Source organism: Petaurus breviceps, unplaced genomic scaffold (genome assembly GCF_028583685.1).
Source record: "Petaurus breviceps papuanus isolate PSGF00001 unplaced genomic scaffold, PetGlider_PUasm1.0 99, whole genome shotgun sequence".
In the NCBI taxonomy this organism is placed as follows: Eukaryota; Metazoa; Chordata; class Mammalia; order Diprotodontia; family Petauridae; genus Petaurus; species Petaurus breviceps.
Genome location: NW_027187465.1, coordinates 11953321 through 11964344, shown reverse-complemented (window position 1 = coordinate 11964344; position 11024 = coordinate 11953321). Strand labels below are relative to the sequence as shown.

At 42.5% G+C, this 11024-nt stretch overlaps 1 protein-coding gene across 2 annotated transcripts in view; it reads left to right on the top strand.

The window, feature by feature from the left end:
* Window positions 1-11024, top strand: part of BICDL1 (BICD family like cargo adaptor 1) — a 134505-nt gene that overhangs the window by 13270 nt on the left and 110211 nt on the right. For both annotated transcript variants that reach the window (XR_011167172.1, XM_069081880.1), the window contains exon 2: window positions 4765-4980. Coding sequence is in view for 1 of the 2 variants with exons in the window: in XM_069081880.1 (XP_068937981.1) it covers window positions 4765-4980 (216 nt within the window). In the remaining variant the exon portion in view is untranslated. The remainder of the gene's footprint in view (window positions 1-4764; window positions 4981-11024) is intronic.

The window sequence follows — 11024 nt, the reverse complement described above, 5'->3', positions numbered from 1 at the left end:
ATCATACAACTATTTAATAACCCCTTTACCAGGTGTGTGCTGGAGTCAGTTGTGATTGTTAAAATTTCAATCTGAGTGTGTACACCTAAGAAATCAGCAATGGCTACAAATCAGGGCTTGAGTTTTTGTTTTGTTGATTGTGAATGCAGATTAAACTTTAAAATGTGGATGTATGCTCCCCCCACCCCCAGAGCCTGGTTGTTAAACATTTACTATCATACCCCTATATATGTTTAGAACTATTCCTAGCTCTCAGATCATACAAAAAAAGGGGGTGGGGTGTGCTGGATTTGGCCAGTGGATTATAGCTTGCTGAACCCAGACAACTCTTTTAGCATCCTGAATTTCAGAGCAGATGCTAACAAAAAGTGACTTTTGTCAACTGAGACTTCCTTATACTAATGAATTATAAATTGGGTCTGTATTCTGATCACCTTTATTTTGCTAACTGGAGGATTACTGTACAAATGTATTCCTACTGCTATATTTTTCTAGGAATCTTATCTACTTTTTGCCATATGTATGAGCCACTGTGCTGGAGGAGAGCCTTCAAGGCCACAGATCAAATGCCTCTTAATAGCCAACAAGCAATAATCACAGTAGGCACATGTGTTCACAGTAGCTCCTGTTCAGTTGTAGAAGGGTACACGTGGCCTGTGAGGAAATGTCGCTGTGGAAAGCCTTCCCATTCCTTTCAAATACCCTCATTAAGGATGCCCTAAGTACATGTGTAGGTTATTCTCATAGACATTTTGGAGAGGTAGGAAAGTAGATGTAAATAGGTTGCTTAAATAACAACCACAAATTCTCTTTCTTTTATAGCCTTGCCTTATATCCCTCCCCCAGTAATAGCTGGACCTGTTTAAAAGATTGTCTTTATTATTTCCTTTAAGCCACCAAAAAGAGAATGGGCTTTCCTTAGAAAAAGGCTGTTCACTAGAGACAGAATTCTTATAATAGAGATAGATTGAAACCAGAAGGTATTCTCCATCCTAAACTTTAGTCCAGAGAAATCTCTTTCTATCAAGCTGCCTTTGGAGACAGGCTAGTCTGGATGAGGCGGAAGGCCAGGGTTTTCACTGAGGCTGTTCCTGGCAGACTGGCTTGATGCTTTTGTTTTTTAAACTGTAGGAACAATGAAGGGAAAAATGGTTGTGGTCAGGGGATAGAGGATAGTGGATAGAGCCCTTGGAGTCTGGAAGAGCTGAGTTCAAATTAGGCACCCTCATTGGCAAACACTTACTGAATACCTCTCAGTACCATGTGCCAAGCATTCCTCCAGATAGCTAAAGAAACAAAGATATGATATCAGTCCCAGCCCTCAAGGAATTTAGTGTTGCTGAGGGTCAGTCAGTCAAGCATTTATCAAGGCCTCTGATGAGTCAGCTGGGCAGTGCAGTAAGTATGGGATTATAGCACCAATGCATTTATTTACGGCGCCCACAATCACGATAAAGACTTTGACTATAAGTATTGCATGACATTCTATCGCAAAATATGCCAAACTCTCCAGGTAGAGAACAGAACTAAAACATCTATTTAGACACCAGAAAACCAAATCCCCAAACCAGTAAGCCGACTCCATCATAGTACCAAAGATATTCAGAAGCCATAATTACATGGAGAACCACAGCATCCTTTAGCCTTCCCACAAACCAATACAAAATCAATATCTACTCACAAACTTCTTCATCTCCTTATTGAGCGTCCTCTTCCCCTAGAGTCTGGCTAGCTCTCACTAGCTTCCTGTGGGTTCTGCTTCCCTTCACCAAATTCCCTCCATCACAGGCTCCATGTGATTACATGCAGCTATCAGGGGGCAGAGTTTACTTTTAAAGCAGGAGAGGTCTTCAAACTCCCCCCTAGGTCTACTAAGGGGCAGGGAAGATCTTCAAATTCCCATTCCCATTACAGGGATCCATGACCACTTTCTTGGGGTAGAGAGCAGAGAGGAATACTGAGTCACCTAGCTGCTCTGATACTTGTTACCCACAGTCTGGGGCAACTCTTATAAGTGGTATTCCCACTGTGCCCTTCTCTGGTTCAACTATTATGGTCCATTCTGGGTACCACATTTTTAGGAAGTTAATGGGAAGGTATGTAGTAAAATAGAGCATTGGGATTGAAGTCAGGAAAACTCATCTTCCTGAGTTCAAATCTGGCCTCAGACACTTACTAGCTGTATGACCCTAGGCAAGTCACTTCACCTTGTTTGCCTCAGTTTCCTCATCTGAAAGGAGAAGGAAATGGCAAAGCACTCCAGTATCTTTGCTGAGAAGACTCCAAACAGGAGTACAACTCATGAAGAGTTGTACACAACTGAAAAATGACTGAAATTGTCAAGCCAAACTGATGAGAACAACTGGAAGGAGCCTGGAGACTCCTGCCATGGAAAGGATTGGTTGGTCATCAGAACTGGGAATGTTCAGCTTGGAGAAGTGATTTCATGGGGACATGATCACTGCCTACTTTGAAGGCTTGTCATGTGAAAGAGGGATTAGCCTCATTCTACTTGGACCCAGAGGGCCATACAGCAGCATTGGGTGGCATTGAAAGGAAGCAAATTTAGTCTTAATGTCATATTAAAAAATCTCCTACACTTTCAGCTTTCCCAAAGTGGGAACCTAAATAACTCTCAGTTTCCCACTGCCTTGGGAGGTAGCCTTGGAGGTCATCAAGCTAAGATGGGATGTTACATATGTTATAGTGAGAAACTTTTTTCCTGTATAGTTTGGACTGAGGTACAACTGATGTCCTTTCCAAATGTCAATTTCTGATATCCTGGGATTCTCTGGGCCTTAGTTTGCCCCTCTATAAAATGAGGAGGCAGGGGTGGGGAAACTTTGGCCTCAAGACCCTCTAGGTCCTCAAGTGCAGCCCTTTGACTGAATCACAGAACAGTTTGGATTTGGTCACAGAGAAGCACTTGAGGACCTAGAGAGCCACATGTAGCCTCAGAGCTGAAGGTTCCCTACCCTGGACTAGATACAAGGATTCTTAGCTGATGTGTCTCAGACCCCTCTGGCAGCTTGTCAGAATAATATTTTTAAACACATAAAATAAAATTCACGCGATTCCAAAAGAAACCAATTCTACTGAAATACCATTATCAAAATATTTTGAAAAAATAAGTTCATGGCCCCAGTTAACCCTTGAACTAGATATTCCTTGAGGTCTCTCCTGTCACTGACATTCTAGGAGCCCATGATTCTGTGATTTCAGGAAGGGGCAGATTTTGGCAGTTGGAATGGAACTTCCTAGAGGAGGAACATCTGGGAGTCTATGCTTGGAGGATGAGTGAAATTTAGCTAGGTAGGAAAAGAAGTCATGGAACAAGCAGGAGCCAAAGAATGGAGGCAGGAGTGACTAGGGTGTGTATAAGGGACCTAGAGGAAACCAGGCATTCATTTCCAACAAGCCCTAAATCCTCTCATGTCTATTTCTTATCTTACCTTTGTAAGCCCCCGGTAGTAGACATGATTATGATTTCCAGGTACCACTTGAGATGAAAAAACTAAGATTCAGAGATGAATGAAATTACTTCAGTAACAAGTTTAAGATTAGATCCCAAATCCCCAATGACGCTCAATCAAGGACCCTGTACATGTGTTACAAAATCCTTGGAATAAAATTTGTCTGTGTAGAAAATGTCCTTTATTTTTTTTTTAAGTCCCTTTTGCCTCACCCTAAGTAACAAGGAAAGGGGCATGAGGAGGTAGAGAGGGAAGGAAACAAGCATTTGTTGAGTATTTTCTGTGTGCCAGGCACAGTGCTAAGCACTTTATGTATATTCTCTCATTTAATCCTCACAGCAGCCTTGGGGGATGGGAGCTATTATTATCCCCATTTTACAGTTGAGAAAATTGGGGCAAACAGTAGTTTACTCAGAATCACACAGATTGTAAATGTCTGAAGTTGAACTCTGGTCTTCCTGACTCTAGACCCCTCATTCTATCTGCTGCTCACTTTAGCTAGTGTAAGGGAAGGAACACACATCTAAGAGTCATAATACCTAGCTCTGAGCCCCCACTTTGTTGCAAACCAGCTGTGTCACCTTAGGCCAGTTACTTTTCCTCTCTGGACTTCAATTTCCAAAATTTTTAAAAAGAAGCATTGGTGATGATTTCTCTTGCTACATTTTGTATTCAAATATCTGTCCTAGCTCTGACATGTTATCTTCTAGGGGCACTTCCAAGTCTGACCTAACCTTGTAATAAGGATGTTCCCAGCTCTGACATTCTCTGTTCTAAGGACTGTTCCAACTCTGATATCCTATAGTCTAAGGTTATTCCCAGCTCCATCACTCCATATTCTATGCCTGAAGATCACCCTGGGCTTCCTTCTGAGGGTGATGATTCCCTGGTCCTTCCCCCTGCACCCTACTCTAATGTTCTATCATATTAAGAGCTATGTTGAGGATAGGAAAAGTCACTCTTGTTCTCTAAATATATGGTCCTCCCAATTGCCCTGTAGTCCCACTAAGACTCACATCTGTGTGCCAAAGGGCAGGGCCAAAACTGCAAGGAGATAAGAGCAGGGCCTCTGTTCTGTTTGTGAGCATGCTCCTTGCTGGCAGGGCTTCAGAGCAAACTGCAGGAAGAAGGGAATATTTCTCTTGCTGCTCTGAAAGTCATCTGGGGAACACAGAGGCACTATACAGGCTTGGTGAGGAAAGAACATGCTAAGAGACCTTGAAACTGGGAAGGAAGGGGGAACGTCAGGGAATTGCCAACTTTTTAAAGACCCATCTCTCTCCTTTCCCAGCACCTTGAACAAGAGAAACATGAGTTAAGAAGACGATTTGAGAACCGAGAAGGTGAGTGGGAAGGTAGAGTATCGGAACTGGAGAGTGATGTGAGACAGCTGCAGGTTGAGCTGGAGAAGCAACAGGTTCATCTCCGAGAAGCCGACAGAGAGAAGACCAGGGCGGTCCAGGAACTCTCCGAACAGAACCAAAGACTCTTGGATCAGCTCAGCAGGGTGAGTGACCAGCTGAGGAATAAAGTGGGTGGGAAGTGACCTGAATGTTGGCTAAAGCGGCTGCCATGGAATGTCTGTTTGTAAAGTTCATGATGGGAGAAATCACATGCCTGAAATTGGCTGATTTCACCTTTGGGTGATTAGACTTTTTGCAGATGACTTTTGATTTTTCAACCTGGGAAAATGTAAGGGAGTTGGCGGCTCCCCTCTCATTGGTGGTCTCCAAGCAAAAGCTGGATGGCCACTTGCTGAATATAGAGGAGAAAGGATTCCTTTATTGTACGTGTTGACTAAGTGGCTCTGAGCTCCCTTCCAGCTCTCAGATTTTGTGATTCTATGAAGGCAGTGGTGTGTAGCATAAAGAAAACTGGCCTGGATTTTAATTCTAAATCTACCATCAAGTAATAGCTGGGCACATAAATGTAAAATACAATTCATTTCCCCTTCAACAGTTCTTTGAAGCAGATACTTCATATATTACCATTACTATCTTAGAGAAAAAATTGAGACACAGACAAGTCCATGGGCAAGTCATCAATAATCATCAATGCATCAACAAGCATTTTTTTTGGAAGAAAGGCAGCTGGGGTTAAGTGACTTGCCCAAGGTCACACAGCACACCGGGTTTGAACTCAGGTCCTCCTGACTCCAGAGCCAGTGCTCTATTCACTGCACCACCTAACTTCCCCCTACGGTATCCCATTTCTACAGATGGGGCAACTATGGCAAACAGAGTTAAGTGACTTGTTTAGGGTCACACAGCTAGTAAACGTCTAAGGACTATTTTGAACTCAGATTTTCCTGATTCCAAGCTAGGTGCTCTATCCATTGCACCATCTAGCTGGCCCTTGTAAACTTTAAAATGATAAATCAATGTGACTTTGTATCAAGTGACTTCCCCATAGGTAGTTATCAAGTTTTAAATTCTTCCAACTCTTAGTTGTTATTAATGTTTCCATTATACCACCTTGCCTTTTCACTAGCTGAGCTGGGCATGACTATCAGGCAAAATACCAGGCCTCAGTTGGGTCAACAAGTGGCTTTCTGTTTACCTATTTATTCTTGTAATTAGTTGCTAAGTGCAGTTGCTTCTGAGTTCAGGGAATACAAGTGCCAATACCTTCTAAATTTCAACACCCTGTGGCAAAATCTCTGTTGCCTCACCCTAGTCATGGCTTTGTAGGCATAGAAGGCAGGCCCTGTGAGTATCTCTGTTTAGAATTTGTTTCCACTTAACTTACCTGTTCATCAGTTTCCTAACTGGAGCCTAAAATTAAGGAATTGGATCCCAGCATCTGGAATCCCTTTCTGGAGCCAACATCCTAAGATTCATGCATGTTTACTGAGGTACTCCATTGGGGGAAATGGAATAAATATATTCCACTCACATTTTTAAAGATGCTATGGTAGAATAAAGACAGGCAGTGTCATATGGAACAGATACAGCCCTTGATGATGCTGCAGATGTGAATTTCATGCTCTCATGATTTATAAGCTAGCCAGCAATTCCACAGCGGGGCAAGGAGAACAAAAGACGCACTCAAATCCACTCTATGAGACAAATTCAGTCATGTGTTGGGGAGAAGGGCCTTGGACCTCAGGATACAAAATCCTGTGTGGCGAAGAGACAGAGACATCCTAAGGGATGCCCACCCAAGCAGGAGCTAACCTAGACCATCTGGTGGCTTCCTAGTTTGGCTAATTACCCTTTCTAAATAAGCACTAAGTTCAGTTGTTTCTACCAGTTGAAGGAAGCCTTCCCCAACCTTTCTTAATTCTGGTGATTTCCTTCTTTTAATCATTTCCTAGTTATCCTGTATATAGAACACTGGGCTTGGAATCAGGAAGACTCATCTTCCTGAGTTCAGATCTGGCCTGACACTCACTAGCTGGGTGACTCTGGGCAACTTACTTGATCTTGTTTGCCTCGGTTTCCTTATCTGTAAAATGAGCTAGAGAAGGAAATGGCAAAGCACTCCAGTATCTTTGCTAAGAAAATCCTAAAATGGGGTCACAAAGAGTTGGACATAGCAAGTTGCTTAATCCCAATTGCCCTCCAAAAGGCAAAAAAAAAAGAGTTGGATATAACTGAAAAACAGCAAATTTATCCTGTATATATCTTCCTTTTGTATAGTCTTCTCCCATTAGATTGTAAGCTCCTTGAGGAAAGGGTGCTGTCTTTTGCCTATTTTTGTCTTCATACTTAGCACAGTGCCTGGCACATAGTAAACACTTAATAAATGTTTACTGAGTGATTAATGGCCCTGTAAATGTCAGGACCCTGAGATGTAGTCCCTTTTGACCCACCCTAGTTACAACTCTGGAGGTATGTAAAGCATGTTGTATGTGTATCCATAGTTCCTTTTTATGGTGGTCACATAATTTATTGAACATAATGATGAAAAATAAAATTAAGAGTTACTATAAAGAGTCCTTTTCCTCCAGCCATCTCCAAAAAATGTCCCCACATTAACAGAAAGTGAAAAGGGGGAAAAGGAGAGCCCTGTATATCTGGCAACCTAGATCCTAGGTGGGAGGGATCCTGCACTAATGTCAGAGACCTGGATTCAGATCACACACACATATGTATATGTGTATATGTATGCACACGTGTGTGTGCCTGCATACCTATTACTTGTGTAATCTTGGGCAAATCATTTAATTTCCCTGTGCTCAGTTTCCTTCATTATAAAATGAGGGAAGGGCAGCTAGGTGGCAGAGTGAATAGAGCACTGGCCCTGGAGTCAGGAGGACCTGAGTTCAAATCCAGCCTCAGACACTATCAGACACTAGTTGTGTGACATTGGGCAAGTCACTTAATCCAGATTTCCTTGCTTTCCTCCCTCCAAAAAAGAAAAAAAACCCATAAAATGAGAGAAAAGACTAGATGGTCTCTGAGATTCCTTCCAGCTTCTGATCTACAATCCTATGTCCTGTGTGACCTCGGGAAAACCGCTTAACCTCTCTGGACCTCACTTTACTCCTTTGCATAATGAAGGGAGGAGACTTCATGTCTTCTGAGTACTCTTCCAGGTCTAGACCTCAATCAATATAGTATTCTATGGAATCAGAGAATCATCAGAAGATATATGTATCCATACTTACCATTTATTTTCTCCCTTTCTACATTAAATCAGAGTCTTTTATTTCTTGTGGTTTATAGTGTGTTATAGAAATATTACTTTATTAGTTAATTAAGGCTCAGCCTACAAAGTCATTAAATGGAGGAAGATTGAGAAAGAGAAAATCTGATTTAAATATAGTACAGGCCTTTTAAACAAAAGCAGGTATGTGATGATGCCCCAGTCCCAGAATTCCCTGCTCCTAACAATCAAGAATTGGAATTAATATGAGTCCTCTCATATGTTGAAAACAAAATTGAATTCTAACTCATTAGTTATATTATAATATGACATAATTTATATATAATATAATTTTTGTATAATATGTATACAATATAATGTAATTTATATATAATATCATTTCAGCTCTGGTTCTCTCTTTGCCCACTATTGTTCTCATGAAAACCTAATGTGAGTTGTAAGGAAACTGGGCTGCTTTGCTCATAGAGAAGGCTTAGGGAAGGATGTGAGAGCTGATTTTAAATTTTTGAAAGCTTATCACGCCAATGACTTATTCTGCCTGGCTCCAGAGGGCAGAACCTGGAAGTGACAGAGGCAGATTTAATCAGTCACTCAATAAGCAATCACATAATTAGTAAGGACCTACTGAATGGCTGACTCCTGTGCTATGCACTGGGGATACAAAGACAAAGAATAAAACAATCTCTGTCCTCAAAGAATTTACATTCTAATGGAGGAGACAAGGAATATATACAGAACAAATAAAGAGAATAAATACAAGGTAATTTAAATTTATGTCCTAGCAAGGAAAGCCATTCCCAAGTGATGGGCTGTCTCAGAGGTAGCGAGTTCCCCTTCCATGGATGTCTTCAAGCCAAGACTAGATGACCGCTTGGTGGGACGGCTAGGTGGTGCAGTAAGTAAAGCACCGGCCCTGGAGTCAGGAGGACCTGGGTTCAGATACGGCCTCAGACATTTAACACACATACACACACACACACACACACACACACACACAAATCCTAGCTGTGTAACCTTGGGCAAGTTACTTAACCCCAATTACCCTCCAAAAGGCAAATAAATAAATATAGATGACCGCTTGGTGGATATGTTGGAAGGGCCATTCTTGTTGGGGAATTGCTTGAGCTAGATGGCCTGCAGGGTCTCTAAAAAGCTTTGATTTCATGAATTGGAGTAAGAGGCCTGGGCTCAAATGCTTGTTCTACCACTTACTTGCGGCATGACTTTGAGCAAATAGGCCAAAGCCACCTGCCCAGCCACCATCTCTGGGCTGCTGTGAGAATCCAACAATATAATATGTCTAAAGCCCATTGTAAATGTCAGGCATAAGTAAAAGTCACTGTAAGGGTGTGCCCCATTTAGACCAGCAGAATTTTTGTAGGGGTGTGCCCTGTTTAGACTTCTGCAAAGTTGAAAAGTAGGAGTAAAGAAATGTAAAGGCGACGCCTTCTCAGGTGCAAACAAAGCATTCTGCACCTTGGAGGAGGAATGGGGGGGGGGGGGGAGGGAGGTGGGGGTGAACAGCTGAACTGAATGGGAAAGGCACATAAAGATAATTAACTTGCCTAGAACGAAAGCAGCCACCATACTTTTGCCCCTCCCCCACCCCTTTTGCACAAAGCCTGAGGAGGAATCTGGGAATTGTAATTCACAGGTTAGGTAATGATAGGGTCCTTCATTTCTAAGCAGAAATAATAGTTGAATAAGAGACTTCTCCCACCTTCTGCCTAGTGACAGAGCTAATGCCCAGGGGGAGTCAAAGGACACCCCTAAGAGAGGTCCTTAAGCTAAAGGTCTTTCCCCTTTCTGAAAAAGCATAAAAACACTCCTGCTGAAAAGAGTATTGTAGCACCTTAGGAAAAAAGAGGATGTCAGCACCCAGCCAAGCTAGAGATTCAATGCAGGCAGTAGGCAGAGACGGGAGCTGCCCACAGAGTTCAGCAGATTAACATTGCTATGCCCTGTGTAAAGGAAGTCCTGCAGGCAATTGTGTCCCATAGCCAAGCAGCAGCCCCAGCCAAGCACAGCAGCTGCCATGCCCAGCGACGAGCCAGCCAGGACACTCGGCACAATCCAGCAATGAGTCAATCAGGCAGCTGGGAGATCTGCTTGGCCAAGCCCAAGCAGCAGGTTGACCTGTCCAGCAAATATTCCATGCCCTGTGAGGAGCAAACTAAACCTCCTGATCAGCTGAGACATCACGCCTGGTGAAGAGCCAGCCCACCTGAGTGGTGGAGTCATTCATCTATCACTAACACCATGTCTGATAGTAAACATCATGAGGATTCCCTGGGACAAGAAGGGATATCAAGTTACTGTTGTACCAGTCATGAGTTGTCTTAACAACATGTATGTGCCTCATTATTATTGCACTTTAAGTTTGTGTCTGCTCTCCCCATTTCCCAGTCTGTGTGTACAGTTGCAGGAAAGTATGCTACAAGTTTGGATGGGAAATACTTTAGCCCTACTCTTTTGTATGCTTTGTGAGAAAATGTCTTTTCTAAGACTAACTAAAATCTACTGAGTGATTGTTATTGGGAAGCACACTGGCAGGGGCTCGGGACCTATAGCATTAGGAGGATAGCCAACCATAGTTTTGCCCCCATAACCCAAGGTGGCAGCTACCCCTCAGGGAACCCAATCCGACAATGCAAGTATGAATGTGAATTGGGTGAATAAGCCAAGAGGAATGCTGTGTCAGGTATTGTTTTGAGAACCACGAGAACTTAATAAGGAAGGTGAAGCTTTGGGGTTAAGGTCTTTTAGTGAAATGTTTATGCAAAACAACTCTAAGTTACAAGTTCAATTCCTGACTCTTCTCACGCCATTAATAACAAGTTTGTGCCAAACTGTCCTGCCACCAGGGTATTTATTCCACAAACATTTATTACATGCCAGGTGTTGTGCTAAGGTTCTTAAGAATATAAAGTTAGAAATTAA